Source organism: Balaenoptera physalus (genome assembly GCF_965194825.1).
Source record: "Balaenoptera physalus genome assembly, chromosome: 20".
Lineage (NCBI taxonomy): Eukaryota > Metazoa > Chordata > Mammalia > Artiodactyla > Balaenopteridae > Balaenoptera > Balaenoptera physalus.
In genome coordinates this window covers 17,483,307-17,508,435 of record NC_138901.1, presented here as the reverse complement: position 1 = coordinate 17,508,435, position 25,129 = coordinate 17,483,307, and the positions used below count along the sequence as shown (strand labels likewise).

At 42.3% G+C, this 25,129-nt stretch overlaps 1 protein-coding gene and 1 pseudogene across 13 annotated transcripts in view; both read right to left on the bottom strand.

Annotated features, from left to right (window-relative positions):
- LOC309651045 (leucine-rich repeat-containing protein 37A3-like) overlaps positions 1–13,894 on the bottom strand; it is a 44,374-nt gene extending 30,480 nt beyond the window's left edge. For 8 of the 12 annotated variants that reach the window (XM_082443333.1, XM_082443322.1, XM_082443330.1 and 5 more), the window contains exons 1-4: positions 13,767–13,894; positions 10,065–13,083; positions 7,604–7,675; positions 149–220 (exon numbers count right to left, since the gene is read on the bottom strand). In XM_082443333.1, coding sequence (XP_082299459.1) covers positions 149–220; positions 7,604–7,675; positions 10,065–13,083; positions 13,767–13,773 — 3,170 coding nt within the window. In that variant the 5' untranslated portion in view covers positions 13,774–13,894. The remainder of the gene's footprint in view (positions 1–148; positions 221–7,603; positions 7,676–10,064; positions 13,084–13,766) is intronic. The other 4 variants (XM_082443327.1, XM_082443324.1, XM_082443325.1 and 1 more) reach the window with 3 other exon arrangements.
- On the bottom strand, positions 13,767–24,736 carry LOC309651054 (RAD52 motif-containing protein 1-like; annotated as a pseudogene). The gene is made up of 7 exons: positions 24,088–24,736; positions 23,528–23,707; positions 20,227–20,349; positions 19,678–19,851; positions 18,605–18,703; positions 15,351–15,439; positions 13,767–13,894 (listed from the first exon to the last, which is right to left on the bottom strand). The product of its transcript is annotated as an RAD52 motif-containing protein 1-like (transcript).
- Positions 24,737–25,129: the final 393 nt, after the last annotated feature.

The window sequence follows — 25,129 nt, the reverse complement described above, 5'->3', positions numbered from 1 at the left end:
ATGGGCTGGGACCCTACACAGACTTAAAGAATTGTAGAATTTTATTGCTAGGAGAAACTGAAGAGATTATCTAACTTGAACCCCTTAATTATTTTATAGATAATCTACTTTATAGATAAGAACTCATAAATAAATATGATTAACTTACAAATATCGGAGGGATAGCAAGCCTTCAAAGGAGTCCTTATGTAATTCAGTCAAATAATTTTCACTGAGAATTCTGAAAAATGAAAAGGTTATTTCTGGATCAAACTGCAAAATAACTACAACTATGTACTACAGAGGACTAACTCCTATATGTGGAGGAAAGCTGGGTAATGGTGCCACCTAAACAACCTAATTCTTATCTAATTTAGGGATGGTGATTTCTGCTCTGTTTTCATTTGAACCTTCTTTTCACGTCCTCCTTTCTGTCCATCTCTCTCCATCACGCATGTGCACGCGTGCGCACACACACACACACACACCCCCACACACACCCACGCCCCACCCACTCTTCCCACCAAATCACATAGTTAATGCCTACTCTCTAGATCACGAAGTCTCTGTTAGAACCCAGCTCTGGGTGGCACCAACGTTGCAGAGCTGCCCTTCCCTCCTCTCTTTCCCCAAACCTTATTGGGAAGTCCCACACACAGCTGTATCAGGGCAAATGAAGCCATCTGATTTTTTCCCGCATTAAAAATTGTTTGAAAACTAAAATGGGCATAAAATATACATAACTGTTCAATAATTCAATTGAACAACTGTTCAACTGTTTAATAATTACAAAACAGACCCCCACGTAATACCATTCATGTCAGGAAAGAATCCTGCCAGCATCCCAGAAGACCCCGTGTGCCCCTTTCCAATCACAACCCTCTCTCTGACTTCCTAGAGGGAACCACTATCCTGACTTTAATAATAATTTCCTTGCTTTTTAAATGTAGTTTTGCCTTTTCTCTATCAGCCATAAACAACACAGTTTAGTCTTGCTTCTTCTTGAACTTTATATAAGTGGAATCATATTATATGTATTATTTTCCACATTGCTTCTTTCATTCAACATTATTTTGTAAAGTTATTTTATTTTTGCCTGTAGTATGTAGTGTTGCATGTCCAACTACATGAGGCTTCTGAGTATTTGAAAGTGGCTAATGTGACTGAGTTGAATTTTTAATTTAATTAATTTCAATTATTTTAAAATTAAAATTTTAAAAACTGATACTCAATGTAATTATTGGAAAATGTTTATGTTAGCAACAATTTGCATATGTGATACTACATTTTTGACTGTAAATTTTATGAAATCTCAATACCGATCAAGTATTTGTAATAAAATTTAGCAACCAAATTGTGATTTCAAAGAGTTAGTATGGGAAAAAAATATAGATTCTCTCATTAATTTTTAGATTGATTACATGTAGATATGATAACACTTTGGATAGTTTTAAATACTTAGCATGAAAAAAACATAGAATATCTTATTAATAATGTATATAATGATTACATGTTAAAATGAAAATATTTTGTAAATAAGGGTTAAGTAAAAGATATTAACATTTATTTCATCCGTTTCATTTTACTTGTGTTTTTAAGTGGCTACCAGAAAATTTAAGATTACTTATGTGGCTTGCGTTATGTTTCTGATGAAGGGTATGACTTCTAAGTATGATTATACCACACTTTATTCATTCTACTGTTGGTGTATACTGAGATTTTTCTAGTTTTGATTTATTAAAAACAATACTGCTGGGCTTCCCTGGTGGCGCAGTGGCTGGGAGTCTGCCTGCCAATGCAGGGGACGCGGGTTCGAGCCCTGGTCTGGGAGGATCCCACATGCCACGGAGCGACTGGGCCCGTGAGCCACAATTGCTGAGCCTGCGCGTCTGGAGCCTGTGCTCCGCAACAAGAGAGGCCGCAATAGTGAGAGGCCCGCGCACCGCGATGAAGAGTGGCCCCCGCTTGCCGCAACTGGAGAAAGCCCTCGCACAGAAACGAAGACCCAACTCAGCCATAAATAAATAAATAAATAAATAAATAAATAAATAAAATTTAAACAAAAACAATACTACTTTGAACATTCTTGTATTTGTATCCTGATACATATTTGCCCGAGTTTGTCTAGGATGTAATAGGGATACAAAATTGTTTCCTAAGAAGTTGTGCTATTTCAAGTTGGCAGATTGAAACATGTCAAGTCTCCACCCCTTCAACTTCCACCAAAATCCCTAAGAATGACATAACTAGAATCCCTAGAAAAGATATAACTTAAGAATCACGACCTTAGCTCAATGTGTGGGAGCAGCTCCACAAATGCTCCCCTACCAGAAACGTCCTGGAGCTACTACAGGGTGATCAGTTGGAATAGTGTGGTAGGAGCAGCCTACAGCACACATCAACCCCACATCTTTCCCCCTTGATCCAGGCAGCAAAAGGTGTCTTCCTCTAGGCAGGAGCAATTGGTGTTAGAAAGGGGGCAAGGTCTCAGAACCCTGGAAGAAAGGTATGCACTCCCTGACTAGCCACCAGAAGGCACCTTCCACCTCTGCCTTATCCTCAGGGGAACCCATTGGGAGTAATAAGCCCCAACAGCTCATTTCACTTCTCCCCTAAAGCTGGGAAACAAACGCAGTAGAATCTCAACTACAAAGATGAATTACACTCAGGAAGGACCAAACAATGTGAGAAAGCCAACTCCATTAAGGACAGAAAGCAAAAACAAACATAAGAGCTTATAGCCAATGAATCAGAGTTAACAAAGCACAAGAGGACCTTAGGATAGCACAATTATTACCCTCAGACAGATGTAAGCAGATAGTGCATCCATTAATCAACTCAAGAATATACAAATGAAAAGTGTTGGCAATAATAAAAAATCTCAGTACATGAGAAGCAGAAATGACAGTTAAAAAATAAATTAGGAAACTGAGAGATCCAGCCAATGACTTCTCCAGAATGCAGAATGAAGGGAGCAGGAAGGATTCACAGTCAAGCCTGACGCCTGGGTCTGCCAGAGGAATGTTAAGCCCTTTGCTTCCGCTGGTCTCACGATAAAGACTAGGAACATGCTGCGGGGAGGAGGGGGTGGTGTTTTGCACCTGTTTCTTATAGCTGATAAGCAGGAAGGCACATAGCCAGTATCCCAAGAGTGGAGTGAGGGAGTAGTAGAGAGAGTCAGTACAGAAGAAACTCTATAAGACGTCAGAGGTAGATTTCTCGTGCCTGGAAGAATCCCCTTCCTTGCAGGTGATATTAACAGTGGTACATCCTTCAGGAGCCTTGGGGATCTGAGCACAGGCTATGTTGCCTTGTGAAACTATTTCCACTGAGTTCTGCATTTAAAACCTTCTGCTTTTCACTCACAGTGTCTCTTGGTCACATATTTATATTAATTCCATCTCACAGCTTAATTCCAGCTCATAAATTAATTCTTTACTCATAGCTTATGAGAATTAAAATATTACTACCTGGAAACTCTGCAACTCAGTTATTAAGGTGGTTCATATTATACAGAATATAGTCACACACATTTTTAAAAGATCACTAAAACAAAAACACAAGAGACTTCAATTCCCACAAAGAACTCTTGGAGCCCTGAGCATGCTTCAAAGACCCTGACCTCAATTTGAAATTCACCATGTTAGAAGGAATCGCAGTGATTGTCAGAATACATGTTAGGGGGAATGGTCAACAGATGGTGCTAAGACTGATTGTTTTCTCACCTCTAAGTAGTGGTTTCACATTTCCATGGAAATGATCCAAAAAGAAAAAAACCAAATCAATATGTCCAACGACATTTATGGTAACCCTTTTCACACCTTCAAAGGTAGGAAAAAACTCTACCTCCCCATATCGCATAACCAAACTGCATGTATATACCATAAATGACATACAAACGTCACAGGAAATGATGGTATATGAAAAAAAGCTACACAAAAGTGGAACTCACATATACTGATTATAACTTTGAACGCTGACAAGGATTCAGGAAGTACAGCAAAGAGATGGGGCTGATCCTCCACTCTTTATGGCACTGTCTTCTCTGATTGGCTGATGCCCATACCAGACTGGTTAGAGTTTGAATATCATGGTAGGACAGGGGGTAACCAAACAGTATGTATTTCAAATTAATGGGGTTTCTTTCTGTGAAGTTGTTTGGATGACAGGATAGTAGAAATTTTAAAAATAACAACGGTAAATTCAGCCTAGAAGTAAAGTTTAGACTGAGAATGAGTCAGTCACCAAAAAATTACCCAAAAAGGAGCTTCAAATAAGCAATAACTCAATAACTGAAATAAAATACATTAATCTGTAGAACTCCAAATCTTCATTTTGACGGAGGAAAAAAATTTTAAACTATGGGGAATCAGAGTTAAAGCCAGATCTAAAACTTTCTCACACCATGAAAATATCAAAACCAGGCATGAAGTAACACTTAAGAAAGATCCATGTCTAACTTCTGACCAGGGTTCTGGTCTACGGCAATCTTCTGAATTTCACATTCATTCTTGATTCTGTATTATTGACAATTATCCTTCTCTCCACCTCTGTAACTTCTAGGAAATTGAGAGGGCTCAGGGTTTGTTTGTTTGATTGATTTAACTATATATGTAATGCAAACAATAGGCCTTTCTGGAACTGATTTACTCTGCTTCCCCTGCTTTCTTTCTCTCCAAAGTACTTAGCAATGCTTGAAATTATACCTATCTATTTATTATACTTATATACTTATTTTTATATACTTGTAAACCCCCTGAGAACTGGAATACTTGGGCTGTTTCATTCTTGGGCCTGTGACCCTAGCATGTAAAACAGTTCCTGGCATATAGTAGATACTCAAAAAATATTTATTGAATGAATTCAGAAAGTGACAAGTTATCAACTATCAGATACTTTTACTTAAAACAAATTATCCATTTATCGTCACTCATGAGGATAAGTACAGGAAAAGAAATGTCTTTCTTCTCCCCTACATTTGTGACTCAATCTTTTGAGACAAGAATCCTTTGAGAATTTCAGAAAAGCAATGGTTCTTTTCCCTAAAAAAACTGCACTTTCTTGAACACACGCAAAAGTGTGCATGCAATTTCGACTTGTGGATCATCCTTTTAGGGCAGAGGTCTGTGAATAGAGAGGACTGAATCCAGAGTGCCAAACTTGGATGGGAAATAAAATTACATCTCAGTTTTCACAAATCTCTAACTAAAATCAGCACTTCCTTCCATTATGAATGTAGGCAACAAACCACAGTAGATCAACAGTATAGTTAATTTGGTCCCCAATAGAAATCACAGGTCATTTCATATCACGTATATGCTGCAGATACCTCGAAATATCATTTATTCTCATCACTACCCTGGAGTTATAATATTTATTAGACCTACCACTATATCTTGTTATTTAATGTGTTAAGAGAAGCATATTTATTACTGTCTCACTAATTTTAAAAATATTCTGAAAACTATTTCAATACAGTTGGTTTCCTTTGTTTTCCTATATAGTTTGACTTATTATACATTATAAAACATTATCCCAAGAACATAAGCTTCTGTAGCTTGCCAAAGAGGTATACACGGGGGAGCAGGAGGTATAAAGAAATTCTGCTTTGGGGAAACACTGACCTCAAGTTAGGAACCTCTGCTTATAAGGTAGAAACCTCAAGCTGACTTAGAAATCTTCAAACCTTACCAGACTCATGTTATAGTGTATCGCCTCCCAAACACATGCTTTTTAAAAATTAATTTTTTAATTTCAATTTATTTTTTAAAAATATGTCATATAGGGCTTCCCTGGCGGCGCAGTGGTTGAGAATCTGCCTGCTAGTGCAGGGGACACGGGTTCGAGCCCTGGTCTGGGAAGATCCCACATGCCGCAGAGCAACTGGGCCCGTGAGCCACAACTACTGAGCCTGCGCGTCTGGAGCCTGTGCTCCGCAACAAGAGAGGCCGCGATAGTGAGAGGCCCGCGCACCGCGATGAAGAGTGGCCCCCGCTTGCCGCAACTGGAGAAAGCCCTCGCACAGAAACAAAGACCCAACACAGCCAAAAATAAATAAATTAAAATAAATTAAAAGAAAAATCACAGTTCGAGTACTTTAAAAAAAAAAAAGCAAAAAAAAAAAAAAAGAAAATATGTCATATATACTCACATCTCAAAATTCCAAAAATATGTAGCACACAATTCAAACTTTTTCTCTTACCTCTGTCCCTCAGTCTACCACCCCCCTCCACTCCCAGAGGAAATTAAGTTATCTATTTCTTGTGCCAAATGACTTTCATTTTTCTTACAAGTTTGGGAAATAAAATCTCCAAGTTAGATACTATCACGGGAAATATAAACTACATATACTATTTACGAAATCTGTAAATTAAAACAAATTGCCTGGTTCTAGCATTTTTTTCCTTACCAATAAGATATCCGACTAAGGGGGCATCTCTTTAAGGGTGGTCATAATACCTGTTTTTAGATTGAATGTTATGTCTTTTATTATTAATTCAGAAGTCATTTATGACTTGTCTATTCAAATTGAACTAAGGATATGACCACAGACTGTCATGAAAAATTACTTTGAATGTTTTTTTCCAAAATCACTTATGGATCTAAACTGACTTTTTCTACAAATCAATAAAAAAAATAGTAACAGAAAAATGGGCAAAGGACAGACATTTCAGAGATGAAATACAAATGTTCAGTAAACATATAAAGATATTTAAGTTCACAAGTAATACGAAAAATTCAAATTCAGATGGGACCCCTTTTATTCACCCGTCAGATTAGCAAAAAAAAAAAAAAAAAAAAAAAAGGGAGACTATCCAGTGTTGGTAGGGTGTGGGGAAATGAATGTCATCACAGCAGGATGACTGGAGTATAAGCTGGCACAACTTTTTCGAAGGCAATTAAAATTTTATATCTAAATAGCCTTCACCCCAACAATCCCATTTCTAGATAACTATTCTATAGAAATAAATGACCAGGCTCACAAAAATGCATGTACAAGGATATTCATTGCAGCAATGCAAGTAACAAGACAACTGGACATAATCGAAACATCCTTCAATAGGGGCATTATTAAACTGTGATACATTCATACTATGGAATACTATGCAGGAGTTTAAATGAATGGGGTAACCCTCTATGTACTGGGAAGGAAAGAAATCTAAGACATATCATGAAATGAAGGAATCAAGTTGCAGGATGTTACTTACGTAAAAAAAGGTAAGAAAAACACACAAACCTATTTTGCTATCTGTAAGTATGTATGTACTCAAACGTATGGAAAAGAGTCTGCAAGGATTAATACTAAACTCAAAGTAGTGGGTGGGGGATTAGGGCACAAGGAGGGTTTTCACTATACCTGTTATTTCATTGTTATCTATTGAGAATATAATCATGTATTACTTGTATAATGGAAAGTAAGTTTAAATTGTCTCTTACTGATTTTAAAGAGGTCCTGCCAAATTTAATTTTTAAAATAAACACAGAATTTCAATCATCAGGTTGCTTTGGGATATGGAAGGGGAAATACCTTTTCTCACAGGTATTGACCTCAAAATTCTGGACCAAGAAGGATCTTACAATGCAGTTAACTTTTTGTATTCATATTTGGGGAGAGTATACTCACAGCTTCTCAGTCCAGCGGTATGCCTTCCGTATACTTTCATCAATGTAAGAAATAGAGTTTCCTTGGAAATTTCTGTGAAGAAACACAGTTCATATCCTTGAATAGGTAGGAAAAGAATGTAGAGAATAAGGAAAAGAATCATGGCCACCGTGTGGGGAATATTCAAATGCAGAAAAGACCAGCTTTCTAATTCCCACAGCTTATCAGCTTCCCGGTGTGCACAATTAATAAAAACATACTGTGAGGCCACTGGCACAAACAATGAGGCATCTCCTCAGAACCTGAACTTCCTATCTGTCCAATTTCTTGGATACATAATGCCAATTACTTTTTTTCCAAAATCACTTATGTGTCTAAAATGACTCCTACAAATCAATGAGAAAAATGGCAAACATTTATCAATATCAGCAAGTGAATATAAAGAAATCCTATGCTAGGCAACACCAAAGCTTTGGCTCACTGCCCTCAGAATCTGTCCAGGTGTTAGAAGGATACGGGCAATTAGAAATTAGAGGGACTAATACGAAAATATCTCTTAAGCATATTGCATAGGGAAAAGCACGAGTTACTGAGCAAGGAGTAAAGTTATTACCTCATTAGGGGAACAAAATGCAAAGGAAAGAGCTCGGAAGGAAGGACACACATCAAAACAGTAACAGGAGTTACCTTATTGGTGGTAGGGAAGGTGGGGTGGAATTTTCACATTTTATCCTATATACTTCTGTGACATTTCTTTTTTTAAACAGTGAGAACGTATCCATGAATTAGACATGTTTAAGAGAAGCTGTTAAACGCCTGAGGTTCAGTTTGAACCACTAACTCAGTGGATGACTTTGAATCTTTAGCTTTAGCTTTGTCCTCTTCCCTCAGCAACAATGTAACTGTTCAGTTAATATGCACATTTTTCACGCGAGTCAGAAATAAGTCAAAACGGATACCTGTCTGCCCGTCTGCCTGAGGGACATTTCCACTCAAACAGAGCCTTCTGGTTGCTTTATGCTCACCAATAAAAGATGCCTAAGACTGAACTCATCTCCCTCAAACTGACTCTGCTTGCCAACTGCTGGATTTCCACCTGTTATACCACCATCATTCTGCCCATCAACACATGTGATTTGTCTCTTTCCTGTACTACAATCCCCCAACTCTAGTCAATTACTACATCTTGTCAGTTTTTCCTCTGTAGTACTCTCAGGATTTTCTTTCTACTTCCATCACAACCACTCTAATTTGGCCCCTTCTCACTTTACTCCTAGATTTTGCTAAAGCATTCTATTTGGACTCCCTGAATCAAGCGTTCCTCTCTAGATCGCTCTACATATGAAATCTAAAATCAGCCTCTTGTTTTAATCATTTGTCTCTCTTGCTTGAAAACTTGCATGGCTCCCCATATCTCAGAGCGTAACTTTCAAACCCCCATTGCCGATAGCCAAGGTTTTTCATAATCCTATCTTTCATTGTTGCCTAACCCAATTCTTTACAGCCAGACTAATCTATTAAATTCTGATCATCCCTGCAGTCACACCTTTGCCTAGACTGTACTGTCTATTATTTTTCTGACAAATCACAGCCAATCTTTAAGTCCCAGCTAAAGATTTAGCTTATCCATGCTGCATTCCGTGACCTCCACACCCCTGTGATTACAGGTTCTGGTGAATTACAGCACCTATCTGTATTTCTCTGAATACTTAATTATATATTACCTCCCTTTTAAGGCATATCCCCTTTCTCCCCACTTGTCATTGTCATGTTCTGGAGACAATGCCATAGACTTCTGTGGCTCCCACAGTACTTAGCCCTGGGTTGGGCACAAAATGGGTGCTACATATAGAAAGCCAGGGGACAAAGATGAGTTCTAGATATAACTGAGGGATTGAATAATAATAATAGCTAACACTAAAATATATGCTAGGCACTGATAGAAGACCTTTACCTATATTAACTCATCTAAATCTCCCAATGAGATTGGAGTCATGGGGAGATTTAGGAGTCATAGGAGTCATCCTATGAGAGGATGACTACCATAATCCCCATTGTACAGATGAGGAAATTGAGTCATACAGCTAATAGATGACAGACCTGGGTTCAAACCCAGGTAGTCTGGCTCCGGAATCTCTACTCTTAACCACTTTGTTGTATTACCACCAATGAGATGGGGAGAGGGACATGTCGCTGTAAAGAGGATGGAGTAAAGAGGGGAGAAGAGTAGATGTTAAGGAATTAAAGAATGGGGTAAAAAAATGGAGAAGGAAAAAATAAGGGCAATTAAAAGTAAAAGACTGGAGGAGAGGGAAAAATAGTAAGAAGGAGAATGAAGACAAGGAATCATTGACAAACAAAAGGTGGAAACAGAAAGTCAGTCAATGTGGGCTGGGGAGATAAGGAGGACCCAGGAAGACCTGAAGAAAGGCTGCCATGTCAGGCAGGAGGCAGAGAACAAATGAGGAAAGGCGATTCTTACATGATGGTGAAGGTGCCGTTGTAGGCGTTAGGCTCTGGCTCAGGCACTCTGTGGAGCTTCTGCTTTGGGCTGAGACCAACACACGACAGTGTCTCATTTTTGCAGGTACAGAGCTCACATATGCTGATGTTTGTGGTGGCATTCTGTTCTGGCTGCTTCTTTTCTGGGGTATATTTTACACCAGGAAAACCAGTGGGTACCGAATACTGAGTCAAAGGAACTGTCTCAGATGGCCTTGGTTGCTGAGATGTGTTAACTCCCAGGTCCCCAGGTGGAACTGTGACTTGAGTCAGGTTTGGCTGTGCAAGTGTCACCTCAGGGTGTTTTGGAGGGGGAGCTGTAGTCTGCTGCAGGGCTGTAGAATGTTCAGACTCTGTAGTAGGTTCTGGAGTTGTGGTAAGCCCCTGGTCTAAAGGTTGAACTCTGACACTGGGTGATGTTGGAGGCTCAGTGTGATCCTGATCTGGTGCTGGAACTATTGGGTTCTGATATACTGGAGGCTGAGCTACAAAAACCTCCTTAGGTGGTTCTGGAGGCTGGGTTAAGGTCTCCTGCATGGTTGGAGAAGGTTCATCCTCCTTAGTGGGTTCGGGCCTTATGGTCAGTTCAAGGTCCAAAGGTTGAATTGTGACCTCAGTCAAGGTTGGATGCTGAGCCTGAACATGCTCTGGATTTGGAAATGTCACCTCGGGGTATGTTGGTTGAGTTGGGGCTCCCTGCTGAACTGGAAAAGGTTCAACATTTTCAGTGGGGGTTGGATGCTGATCTGAAACCTCTTGCTGGACTGACAAAGGTTCCAACTGCTCAGGGGACACTGTAGACTGAGCCGAGGTTTCTTGTTGGGGTGGAGAAGTTTCAACCTCATTAGTGAACGCTGGAGTTACGATAAGTGCAAGACCCACAGGTTTAACAGTGACATCGGGCCGCTGCAGAAGCTGAGCTTGATCCTGACCTAGAGGAGAAACTGTTGTCACATGATGCTCCGGAGAGAAAACTACAGTCACATTAGAGAGCTCTGGAGACTGAGTTGGAGAGGATTCAACCTCACCAGGAGACTGTGGATGCTGAGCTCTGGCTTCCTGCTGAGGTGGAGAAGGTACAACCTCAGGAGCCTGTGGATGCTGATCTGGAGTCTCCTGCTGGGTTGTGGCAGGTGTAACTTCTTCTCCAGGATGCTCTGGATACTGAGCTGGGGTCTCCTCTTGTACTGAAGGTTTGTTATGTGGACCGGCTTCTGGAGATTGGGCTGAAGCCTCCTGTTGAACTGGCAAAGGTTCAAGCTCCTCAGGTGGCTGTGAAGGCAGCGTGGGGGCCTCATGCTGGGTTGTAGAAAATTCTGCATTAGTAAGGGGCACTGAGGCCTGAGCTGAAGGCTTCTGCTGATTTGGAGAAGGCCCCACCTCTGGCGTGGGTTCTTTTGTTATGGTAAGCTCCACATCTGCAGGTTTGACAGCGACACTGGATAAGTTTGAATGCTCAGCATGATGGTGACTTGGAGGTGAAACTGTCATTTCGAGATGCTCTGGAGGTTGAGCTGGCTGTTCCTGTTGAGTTGGAGAAGGTTCCACCTCCCCTGAAGAAGGCTCTGGAGGCGGAGCTGGTTGCTCCCGCTCACGTGAAGGCTCAACCTCTCCAGGAGGCTCTGGAGGCTTAGCTAAGGTCTCTTGTTGGGTTGGAGAAGATTCTCTCTCCTCAGGATGCTCAAGAGGTGGAGCCAGGGCCTCCTGCTGAGCTGTAGGAAGTTCAGCTTCCGTAGTGGGCTCTGGAGTGATGGTAAGTTCCAAATCCAGAGGTTGAAGTGTAACACTGGGCAAGTTTGAATGAGCGTGACGCTGAACGCCAGGTAGAGATGCTACCTCATCACTCACTGGAATTTGAAGTACATACTCAGTAGGGAACCCTGGAGTCTCAGTTGGGGCCTCTTGATGGAGTAGAGAAGGTTCAACCTCCTCAGGGAGCTCTGGAGGCTGAGATGGGGCCCGCTGCTGGACTGGCGGAGGTTCAACCTCCTCAGGGCTCTCTGGAGGCTGAGATGGCGTCTCCTGCTGGACTGGAGAAGGTTCAAGCTCGTTAGTGACCTGTGGAGTTATGGTAAGTGCCAGACCCAGAGGTTTAACAGTGACATGGTACAAATTTGACTGCTGAGCTTCATTTACCCCATGATGTGCTACTGGTTGAACTACAACCTCCTTAAGTGTCTCCAAAGGCTGGGCTAGGGCCTCCTGAGGACTTGAAGTTTCTAGTTCCTCAGGGGCCTCTGAAGGCTGAGATCGAGCCTCCTGATGAAGTGGAGGTGGTTCCACCTCTTCAGTGGGCTCTGGATGCTGAGCCTGGGCCTCTGCCTGGGGTGAAAAAGATTCAACCTCCTCAGGGGTCTGTGGATGCTGAGCAGGGGCCTCTTGCTGGGGTAAAGATTCAGCCTCCTCAGTTAGCTCTGGATGACGAGCTTGGGCCTCCTGCTGGGATGGGGAAATTTCAGCTTCCTCAGGGGGCTCTGGAGGTTCATCTGGGCTCCCCAGAAAATCTGTAGGTAGCCTCTCCTCAGGATAAAAGGCATCCATACTGGGATCTAAATAATCACCCTGCAACTGTTGTTCTAGACCCTGAATTTTTTCTTCAAATTGGCCTGTAGTTCCAACAAATTTGGCAAGCCGTTGATGCTGAACTAGATCGTTCTTCAGGTTTGGGGGTGAAACAATAAACTTCACTGGTTTTGAGCTCTTACTACCTAGATGTGGAACAAGTATTTTAAATGACTGGTGACCTTCAGCCTGATCTGGACCTACGTTTTTACTCTTACTTTTGTGTCGAGAAGGCAGAACCAAGGCCTGATTCTGATTCCAATCCAGCACTGGAACTTCCTCTGGGAGCTTTTGATGTTGGGTTTGCTTGTTATTCAGATCCTGATGTGGAACAGCAAACTGATCTGGCCCTGTAGGCAGCTCTCCAACCGAATCCGTGTCCGGGTATGGAACCTCAGTCTCAGTCAACTCCTGATGAGGCGGGGCCAACATCTGGACTGGAGACGAGGACGTCAAATAATTAAAGCGCCCGGCTTCTGCCAGGGGTGTAAGGGCATGGGGCAATTTGGGAGGGGGGTCTGAGGCGTATGAAGACCAAGCCTCGGTCAGCCGCGCGGGGTTGGGTGTCACCTGGACGGGGTCCAGGGCCCACTCCGGAGGCTGAACTGCCAGGACAACTAGCCACAGTTGTTGCCACGTGAGGAAGAGCCGTGGCAACCAAAGGCGCAGCCGGGACATAACACGCGGCGGCTCCCAGGCGCAGTGACCCAGGCCACTGAGGAGCTGGAGCCACATCCTGCGTCCGAGCTGAACCGCTATGCCAGCGCCGACGCGAGGGCTCACGTCAGCAACCGCGTGCCCCTCCCCCGCCTAACGTCCCACCCGTTATTTATGACGTGTTTAGTTCCGCCACCACCATTATTAGGTTCGTGGGGAGATCCAATGCGCGCCACCAGAGTGGGCCTTTTTCCCAGAGTCCCCAGGGCGCAAGCCATTCTTCCCCTTGCAAAAGCGACAATTACCTCCTGCCGGGCCCTCTTCCCAAGCCCTCCCTGCCCTCCCTGGCCCCAAACAAGGAGGCGGGATTTGGGCTGCAGACCCGAGTGGCCCCAAACTCCAGCGGCCCAGGGGTGGCGGGGGGTTGGGAAGGATGCAGAGCTTCCCAAGGAAACCACAGGACCTGGCATTCTGGGAAATTCAAAAGTGCTAGTCCAGTTCTGGCAATGTGAACTCTTCCTCCTCAAAGCTCAAGTCTGAGAGGCATTCTTCCCCCCTTTGGCCACACGGCTGACAAGAAAAGTAGCTGACCTGCAAAATGAGCACCAGTTAGGGTGGCGGGAGGGGAACACACCTTACAGTTATTCTAAAATGTTGCCATTTCCTCCAAACTCTCAGTATTCACGTCTCATTATTAATTCACCACTCTATTAATTAGCCGTTACCACTGAATCAGTGATGACTCCAGAACTTCTGTAGGAGGGGTTTGGGGCAGGTGAGCAATTCATTCTGGGAAAGAGAGTCTAAAACCAAGTGAACGGCCCTTTACATTAGCATGGGAAAACTTCCCCCATCCCACCTTGTCTCAACAGAGCCATTAATCTAGAAAAAACTACAGTGTCACTTTTCAGAGGTCTACCCTGTGTGCACACACGGAGAAGACACTTAGAATGTTACAGTCAGCATGTTAAGTAATTTTCTTGAAATACTCTAACTAGCACCCAGTTTACTTTCTTCACAGTCCTTTTCATAATCTATTTAATTTTAGTCCTTTTTAATTGTCTGGTACACCTTTAACACCTAAACCCCAAGAGAGAAGGAGCTTCATCTTATTTCCAGTGCCTAGCACATAATGGTTTCTAAATGGAACTGATTCCAAGATTGGCCTCATTTAGGAATGGATCTGTTGTTATAATCAGGTTTCCGAAATCTTTAGTATCAATACGGAATCCTTTCCTCTCACATTTCACAGGAAGTTAGACTTCTTAAAGCCCAAACGTGGATATGTTTGAAGTTTCCTTGACTGATTTAAATTGAATTAAATTAATTATTTTGTACAGGAAAAACTTTCAAAATTTTTACATTTTTCAGAACATAACCACCTTTTCTTTCTCTACTTTCTTCCCTTCAAAACAAACTTTGCAACATTGGGGTGAGTTAAGTAATCAGAAATCTAGCCCCAAATTAAGCTCTCAATGACATGAAACACATTTTTTGCTCCCTTTTAATAAAAATCCTATATGCAGTACATTAATGTTTTCTTTTAGCAATTACATTGACAACTTAATCCCTAATTCGAGGCATCCATATAATTGATTTACAGAAAGGTTCTTCTGCAAAACATTTAACACAAGATATATATGAGATGCTGAGATCTGGGTAATATACCTTACTTGAAAGGCATGAATAGTTTTTAAACACTGTAGCATAATCACACTTAAGGCCATAGTTACTTTGTTCCCAAATCCCTGCAATTCTATTTGAGGGGAGTTCTAAAAGGCCTGTGTCTTCTCCTGTGTCCACAACTGTAGACGTACACTGATGGCCCTCAATCCTGCTCTCCAAACTTCAAATAAGGGGCCAGAGACAAGGCTCGGGACTTGGAGAAGTCCTAGAAATTCCCTGCCTCAAAAGCAGTTTCAGAGTTTCACATTTTCCGAAGGATGACAGAGCTGAGTAGACATGCCAAAGTCTTCCAAATCCTGCTGGTTGTTTTGAATTACGGCTACACTGGCTGTGTACCCCTTGAGTTTTTATCTCCACATACTTGAATTAAATCCTGTAGTTCCTCTTCGGTTCTAGCATCATCTGTGACCTCTTCACAGGGTCTATATGCCACAGCTATTTTACCACTTTCTGAAATAAAGTTAACAAGGATCAATTCAGAAGTTTTCTTGTTCTAAAACTTCCTGTATACAATGGTAGCACCCAATAACTAGACATTCTTTTGATTTCTAAAAGCAGAAAATAAGAGCATTTTCCTAGAAGTTCCCTCATCTGACACTTCAGTTTTTATCATAATTATTTGTGAAAAAATATATAAGAAGTGTCAACTTTGGTTCAAAAACCTTTATGATCTTAGAAATAAGAACTAAGGAATAATGACAAAGGAATGAAAAGCTGTGGAAACAAAAATGTTCAATCACAATACAAGTAAATAGGAAGGCATTAGGTGGGGGTCAAAGTGAGTTCAAACCTGGGATAGATACCACTGGACTATAATAGATACTTCATATTAGAAGCAAGGCAAGTGCCTACTCCTTGGGACCAAAATTCTACCAGATACAATGAACAAAGCTTTGGAGACACAGACAGACAGAGAGAGCATTTGAACACTCTACTGGCAGAAACTGGCCCATGTGCCTTTTGGACAATACAGCTTTCCTCAAGGCAAGCTAGAGCCACCAGGCTTTTTGGTCCAAGGAGTTTTGAGTACATATAAGGAATACCTTTGCATATTAGGGACAAACAACCCAGACATTTAGTTTGGTTCTTAAAGGTTGTTACCCAGAGTTGACAGCTGATGGAGATTCTGCCTGATGACCAGGGAAGTCAAACTTCACTGGAAGGACTGCCCAGCCTGGAAGGCCAAGACCAATCCAGGGTCAACTCTTACAAGCAAATAAGGTCTCTGACAACTTAGCTAGGATTTCTCAGTCTCTACGCCTGCAGGGCTGTGAAGCAGGGGAGCAATTCTGTTCCGGGAATCTACTAATCATAGAGTTTCCTTTGGGCACAGCCTGTCACATTCTCACCGCTGTATAACTCGATAGGGAACACAATCAACGCTATTCAGTAGCATGACCACTTTCAAGGCTCACAAAAACGTAGCCGATTATTATATAAGAATTTTTTACAGAACTAGAACAAAAAATCTTAAAATCTGCATGGAGACACGAAAGACCCCGAATAGCCAAAGCAGTCTTGAGGGAAAAAATTGGAGCTGGAGGAATCAGACTCCCTGACTTCAGACTATACTACAAAGCTACAGTAATCAAGACAATATGGTACTGGCACAAAAACAGAAACATAGATCAATGGAACAAGATAGAAAGCCCAGAGATTAATCCACGCACCTATGGTCAACTAATCTATGACAAAGGAGGCAAAGATATACAATGGAGAAAAGACAGTCTCTTCAATAAGTGGTGCTGGGAAAACTGGACAGCTACATGTAAAAGAATGAAATTAGAATACTCCCTAACACCAAACACAAAAATAAACTCAAAATGGATTAGAGACCTAAATATAAGACTGGACACTATAAAACCCTTAGAGGAAAACATAGGAAGAACACTCTTTGACATAAATCACAGCAAGATCTTTTTTGATCCACCTCCTAGAGTAATGGAAATAAAAACAAAAATAAACAAGTGGGACCTAATGAAACTTCAAAGCTTTTGCACAGCAAAGGAAACCATAAACAAGACGAAAAGACAACCCTCAGAATGGGAGAAAATATTTGCAAATGAATCAACGGACAAAGGATTAATCTCCAAAATATATAAACAGCTCATTCAGCTCAATATTAAAGAAACAAACACCCCAATCCAAAAATGGGCAGAAGACCTAAACAGACATTTCTCCAAAGAAGACATACAGACGGCCACGAAGCACATGAAAAGATGCTCAACATCACTAATTAGTAGAGAAATGAAAATCAAAACTACAATGAGGTATCACCTCACTCCTGTTAGAATGGGCATCATCAGAAAATCTACAAACAACAAATGCTGGAGAGGGTGTGGAGAAAAGGGAACCCTCTTGCACTGTTGGTGGGAATGTAAATTGATACAGCCACTATGGAGAACAATATGGAGGTTCCTTAAAAAACTAAAAATAGAATTACCATATGCCCCAGCAATCCCACTACTGGGCATATACCCAGAGAAAACCGTAATTCAAAAAGACACATGCACCCGAATGTTCATTGCAGCACTATTTACAATAGCCAGGTCATGGAAGCAACCTAAATGCCCATCAACAGACGAATGGATAAAGAAGTTGTGGTACATATATACAATGGAATATTACTCAGCCATAAAAAGGAACGAAATTGAGTCATTTGTTGAGACGTGGATGGATCTAGAGACTGTCATACAGAGTGAAGTAAGTCAGAAAGAGAAAAACAAATATCGTATATTAATGCATGTATGTGGAACCTAGAAAAATGGTACAGATGAGCCAGTTTGCAGGGCAGAAGTTGAGACACAGATGTAGAGAATGGACATATGGACACCAAGGGGGGAAACCTGCGGTGGGGTGGGGATGGTGGTGTGCTGAATTGGGCGATTGGGATTGACATGTAGACACTGATGTGTATAAAATTGATGCCTAAAAAAAAAAAAAAAAAAAGAATCATATTCACCCAATATATCAGAAATGAAAACTGAAATTAAATTGATTCCAAAAACATAATCTAATAAACTCTTCAACAAGAAAACAACAACGATAATAATAATAGTCAATATATTTTGTCTGCTTACTATGTTTCAGGCATAGTTCTAAGCTTTTTACATTCATCATCTCATTTACTCTTACAATATCCCCCATTAGGTGATAAGCTGAATTACTAACCCTATTTGCAGATAAAGAAATTGCAGCTTAGAGATATTAAATACCTTCAAATGTCTCTGGCTAGAAAAACCTAAAATTGCAACAACAACAACAACAACAAAATCTAAGAGACACAGTTAGGACTCAAACACAGGTGTCCAAGGCTTATAACTGCACTATTCTGTATGATAAGCAAGCAATTGAGGAAGAACGGGACCAAACACTTCCTGTATGAACTGAGGCAAGTCATTCTACATCTCAACACTGGGGACAATAATAGTTGCTGTCGTTTTTCTCATAAATGCCACAAAGAACAAATTTAAGACTGCTGCTGTGAAAGCATCTGGTGAGTGAAAGAATATGTAATGTTTTAGATAACCATTACTTTCATCCAATTAACTTTGCAAATAAGTTTCTTTGCTCACTGAAACTGAAGCACTTCAAGAACAGTCAAAAAGGTCTTACCTAAAACCACAATCAGCAGTTTCTGGAATGCATCTGTCATAGCCTTCTGAATAGCAAGCTTCTGGGTTACCTTCCTTTTCATAAGGAATGATAATGACCCTAAATCCAACCAAAACAGATGAATTTAAAATGCCTATCATCTGAATAACTGATTTCTAGGTTATATGTTTAAAACTAAAAAAGCATCTGTGATTCTTAGCTCACTACCTTAGTGATTAAGGGCAGGCACAACACTGGGGTACAGCTGAATGTCTCTGTTGTAGGTATACCCTGGCATGGCACAGTTTCACTGCTCAGATCTATTCTGGAAGTTCCTAAAATACTAACTAGACGGGAAATGCAAACCAAGAACGTGGCACAAATCTCATATTACTCACAGATTTCAAATGGACAAGCTGAGGCTACACTGCTACAGACCCTGCTCTCCTGTGCGTAAAGGGCTGGATTCGTACAGGGAGATAGATTTGGTGGTGGTGCAGATGATCTGGCCTCTCCTCAACCATCACCCACTCAGGTGGATGGTGGAGCCTCCTCTACTCCATTCGCTAACAGCCCTGCCTCTGACTTAAAACCCTAAGCCCAAGTGCCATGGATTGTAGGAAAAAACTCAGTACCAATCGGAATCCCCTTTCTAGGGATCTACATTTACTTTTTCCGCTCAGGCCCTTCTATAGGAGGCAAAGGACTGAACATTTACACAAGAGTTTATTTCAATCTTTAGACAATGATTTTGTTGGGATAACTGAAGGCCAGAAGACATCTGTATTTGAAGGACTATTTTAGCACAAAACAAATTATTAACCAAAAACAAAAAACAAAAACAAAAACTAACTAATTTTCCCTCCTCCTAAGCTTCTTGGCAGGCAGTCAGTTCTAAAATTCTAAAGTTTAAGGTGCTGTCAGGTATCGCCTAAGATAAAAACCTATATTGTCAGGCAGAAAAATTCTGCCCAGGGCTTTAGTTGCTTAGAAAAGGTGATGATGTATGTGAAAAGTTGAGTTTCAGAAAGAAAGGAAAAAAGAGCAATCCCACTCCCTCACCTCCCCACACACACACATACTGGAAAACAGACCTTCCTCCAACTTATCCAAAGGTTCCTTCCTCAGCCATGCCAACTCCAGGACTCCTGCACTCGTGGGAGGGCAACACCACCTCTGAAGCACAGAAGAACTTCAGGCTATTGCTTCTGAAGTGGTGTCACAATATCTTCATTTTCCCTTTCTTCAAGGTTAGAAAGATCCTGAAGCTGTTAGGATTTTGAATGAAAGGCTAGACTTCCAAATCTTCTGTTGTTAGAAATTAAAACTAAACTCCAGCAATCCCAGGTAATAGTTGAGGTATGCTATAGCCTCAAAATCAAGTGAGACTTGCAAATGAATGACTAGATATGGACAACTCTTTTTTATTATATACCATACAAATACTGGAGAAAATTATGGACACCACCATCCAAGTCATTGAGATTATCACTAATTCTAGGTGGCAGGCCAATGCTCAGATACTTCCGTGTGGAAGCCTCTCACATCTCCTCCCCATAGCCCTGTTCCATTCTTCTCTCTAAAGTCTAGGAGTTCAATGTTGAAAGGAGTCTGGTTAGTCAAAGAAAATCTACAGAGTTTACCTTGATGATCCTTTTTGACCACCCATTGAAACCAAAGTAGTAATTTGCCAATTCTTGGCATCTGGAGCTGTTTGGGGCAAGCGTATTATGTTGAACCGCCTTATGTCTGGTGCCGAGACGAACCTGAAGACATAAAAGACCTAAAAATATCACAACCCTACACAGAGACTTATTTTGGATATACCTGAGATTTATCAATACCAATTTCATAGAGTGGTTGCGAAGATTAAGTAGGACATTTTAAGCAATGAATTCACAGTGAGCCCTAAATAAATGTTATTTATTATTTTTAAGTCAGTACTTTTCTGCATCATTTCCAGGGCCCCTGATTAACCGGAAGGTTCCCTGACCTCTGGTGGTGAAAGTGATGATGAAAGCAAGCAAGGAAGCCCAGCAGAAGCCTGTTATGGGGCTGGGGGTAAGCAAAGGAAGTGAACTGTTTTAGTCGTCTCATCCTGTAGCTCCTGCTTGAGAATATGACCTGAAGAGGAGATAAGATGGACCTGCCACTGAATTAGGACCTTAATCTGTAGCAACCCCTCCCCAAGTTACTAACCCCTGTTAGAAGAGGGAATACGTATACCTCGATAAATGTAAATAAAGCAACCAAAAGAATTAGAGGTTCATCTGCATTAACAAGCTTCCTTGAGAGTGCAAATATTTCCAGTCTTAACTCTCTAAATAACTTACATATTACTGTGGAGTTTTTACATCACTAGTTCTTTCTTAAATGTCTATTTCCATTTTGAACAGGGTGCAGTATGTAACTATAGTCATAAACATTCAAATAATACAAATAAAGTCAAAGCACTGTTAATTCTTTATTGATGTGTTTGTGCATCTTCCTCTGTCACTAGTTTATGAGCTCCTTAAGTGCTTGAAGGAACCATATATTATTCTTTCCTTGTTACCAGAAACAAGCATACATCTTGGCACATAATAGAGGAGGGATGGTCTGTTGACTGAGTGAATGAATGAGTACATAAGAAAATGAAATTACTTTCTCCAACTGAAGCTGCCTGCTGGGAAGGAGAAATGAAGACTAATTTTTAAATGCTGAGTGTCGCAACGTTTAAAACAGGGAAGCTAGGCCCTGTATGGTGAGTCATAATGGAGCTGTCCTGGACAATTAGGAAGCTTCAGAAGGGCTCTGAGCCCCTGGGTAGTAGAGACAGTTGACATCTGGGATAACCTTGCCACAGTTCTTGCTGGCAAACATTTCCCTTCGTGCTACTGAGAAAAACTCAGATACATTAGGCCTTTCCTTCATTTTATTTGAAGATGTTATTCTCTTGTCTGTATTTATAAAAAAAAACAGGGGAAAAAAGATAAGAAGTATATATACCTGCTAATGAATAAAAGAAGACATAATTGGAACTTCCCTGCTGGTGCAGTGGTTAAGACTCCGTGCTCCCAATGCAGGGGGCCCGGGTTCGATCCCCGGTCAGGGAACTAGGTCTCACGTGCATGCTGCAACTAAGAGTTTGCACGCCACAGTTAAGGAGCCTGCGAGCCACAACTAAAGGAGCCTGCCTGCTGCAACTGGGGAGCCCACGTGCCACAACTGGGGAGCCCTTGAGCCGCAACTAAGGAGCATGCCTGCTGCAACTAAGACCCGGTGCAACCAAATAAATAAATAAATAAAATTTAAAGAGAACGCATAATTAAAGTAGGTAACAATTTCGGGGGTGTGGGTAGTAAACTAAGGCTCTGCATTAAATAAAGAAATCGAATACGAATGCCCTTTCCTCTCAAGTCTACAGTGACTTGTAGAACATTTTCCTCATTACTCTACCAGTGACGGGCTTTATGCTGTGACAATCTCAGAACCTAAGCTTATGGAATGGTCTAAATGTCCAATATAAGAAAAGAACTCATTACTCACAACTGATACCAAGTAACTGTTTCATAATCTTTCCCGGACCATCCGTAATATCTGAGGGGTTATGTGAAATGGTCGCAGGGTCCGCAAATTAAAGAATGTCTGACACGAAATCATTTCAATCCCAGGGAGTACAGCCGGGATTGAAGAGGGTGTTAAACAGGGTACAGAAGTGGGAGGTAGTGTACCTGGAGTCACATCTGAGGAGAGTTCTCAGATTCAATAAAGGTGAAATCAGTGAGTAAAGAAATAGGGGTGAGAATAGGCAGCAAGGTCAGTAGGAAGTAGCCAGAGCAAGAAGCCAATCAGAGAAGACACATAATTATAAAGTGAAAGGTCTGGGAAATCGAAGCCTCACTCACTTATTCAGAGGCATTGAAAAGGTCCTTGAAAAAGGAATGGTGGCTGAGTGGAGGCACATAATGAAATGTTAATTCTGGGGAAGTAAAATTGGATGGCATGTTAATATGGAACAAGGTTTCTACAATGCATTAAAGAATATTTTAACCATCTTCTGGAATCTGAAGGGAGTTCTGAATAGGCAATTTGAGAGTGATGATGATGATGAAGCCTCCTTTATGTTACATCTGACAAAAGTTTGTCAAGCTCGGGACTTCCCTGGTGGGACAGTGGTTAAGAGTCCGCCTGCCAATGCAGGGGACACGGGTTCGATCCCTGGTCCGGGAAGATCCCACATGCCGCAGAGCAACTAAGCCCGTGTGCCACAACTACTGAGCCTGTGCTCTAGAGCCCGTGAGCCACAACTACTGAAGCCCGCGTGCCTAGAACCCGTGCTCCGCAACAAGAGAAGCCATCGCGATGAGAAGCCCACGCACCGCAACGAAGAGCAACCCCCGCTCGCCGCAACTAGACAAAGCCGGCGCGCAGCAACAAGAACCAACGCAGCCAAAAATAAATAAATAAATAAATTAATTAACTTAAAAAACAATTTGTCAACCTCACACATTTAAAATCCACATAAAAGTAAATATAAGGAAGACTCTTGTGAAGATTTCTTAAATTAAGGGGCAGCATAAGATGACATGGGGTTTAACATCAGTTCAGTTTGGGTTTGGCCTCTAGTTTCCACATTTACTGTCATAAACCTTAAGTAAGTCACTTAACCATCCTGAGTTCGAGTTTCTTCATCTAAAAAAAAGAAAGAAAGAACTGGGGAACTGGGGGATCAGTGGAGCAGTGCATCTGAGAGCATTCTGTACACCACAGTGCTGTACAAACGTTGGCCTTTTATTTTTTTTTCCCCCCCTTGGGATCTTAGTTCCCGGACCAGGGATTGAACCCGGGCCCTCAGCAGTGAAAGTCCTAACCACTGGACCGCCAGGGAATTCCCGATGGCCTATTAGTTTTAAATTCAGCACTTCATCCCAGTAGAGCGAGGAATTCCACATTTGGACCCACCTTCACTGGAGATGTCTGAAAAAGCTGCTTCTGGTCGCATGCCTTTTGGGCTCTGTGGGCATCCCTTGCTGAAAAAACCTCGATGATGGCATAGAACACAGGACCGGCCACTGCTGCGTTTGGGAAGACTCGGACCGAATACAGAAGGCCAAACTGGGAGAAGACTGTGAACAGAGAATGCTGTAGGGTGGGCCCATGTTAAGTAAGTGCAGGAAATTTCACGTCCAGGAAGCCAAACCGCCCGTTCCTTTCTATTCCCCCAGCCCTTCGCCACAGGCAACTGTGGTGATCCTGCAACTCCAAACACTTCTCATTTCAGGAACAGGTTTCCCTCTGAAATCCTAAGCTTCGAGAAGCATTAGGAGGCAATGCCGGCTGTTGGGAACTATCTCTCAAAAATCTGTGGGGGCGAGCTGACTACTCAGGTCGGCTCTAGAACTAAGATTCCTCTCAGCAGAGACCACAGGCAGATGAGGTGCTGAAGCAGTACCCCGGGGCGCCCAGTTACTGAGGCGCGAGGTGGCTTCCTCCACCCCTCCCTCTGCCCCGGCTCGGCTCACTTGCAAGGCCTCGGCCGTGGGTCCAGAGCTCAGCTCCCACGCCAGCAAGGTTTTGTCACCCACGATGGGAACCACAAAAGGTACCAACGCCACCATCCTACCTTTACTGCGCGTGCGCGGCTCGGGGCGCCTGCGCACGCACGCCTGCGCACGCGCTGTTTATAACGGAAACCTGAGGGGGGGAGCCAGTTTGTTGGGAGTGGGACGAGGGCGGTGCTCGGACCTCTCCCTCACCCCTCCCACTCCGGGCTTGTCTCTGCCTCTAGGTCCCCTTCCACAGGTGGCACTGTCACTATATAATCACGTGGAATCATGCAGCCCTGGGCCTGTGCTGGGGGAGGCAGGAGGTGGGTAGGTTTGGTGCTGGGCTGAGCTGGAGGGAGGCGAGCAGCACACAGCTGGCCCGCAGTGGGGTCAGGAGAGGCCAGGGCCTGAGGAGGGCCGTCTTGGGCAATGGCTGCTCTCACACATTCTTCTTTACCCTGTCTTTCTGGCACCTCCCTGCTAGTTATCCAACGGTTGGGATTTTCTTTTAAAGAAAAAAAACAACCCAATGGGAATTTTCCACCAGCTTGAAATGGTGGAGAACCCCCTACCTTGGTACACAGGGTACACATCTGTACATGAGTTTGAGAAGTTGGGAGAAAAGTCAGGCCTTGGCTCCCCAGTGGAGGGAGGCCCAGTGATCCAAATATTCTGGCAACCCCAATGACCGTACGAGAGGGGCCAGAAGTAGATGGTCCTCTATGGGCAGGAGGTCGAGCATGTTGTAAATAACTGGTACTTGATGAACCAGGAGAGAGAGCACCAGAATAAATTGCTATTTGATTTACTCATCTATGCCCCTTGAGGATGGTATGTTTTCCAGTTCCCAGGGACTGATGATACTGGGGAAACAAGGGAGGGAAGCCCCTCTTCATCCTTCTACTCATCCTCCTTTGCCCACGTTTCCTCTTGTGGAAGTACTGGCTGCCATGAGGGATTCTAGTTTCAGCTCTGCTTCTTCTTGCAGGCCCCTGTTATTGGTATATAAATATTCAAC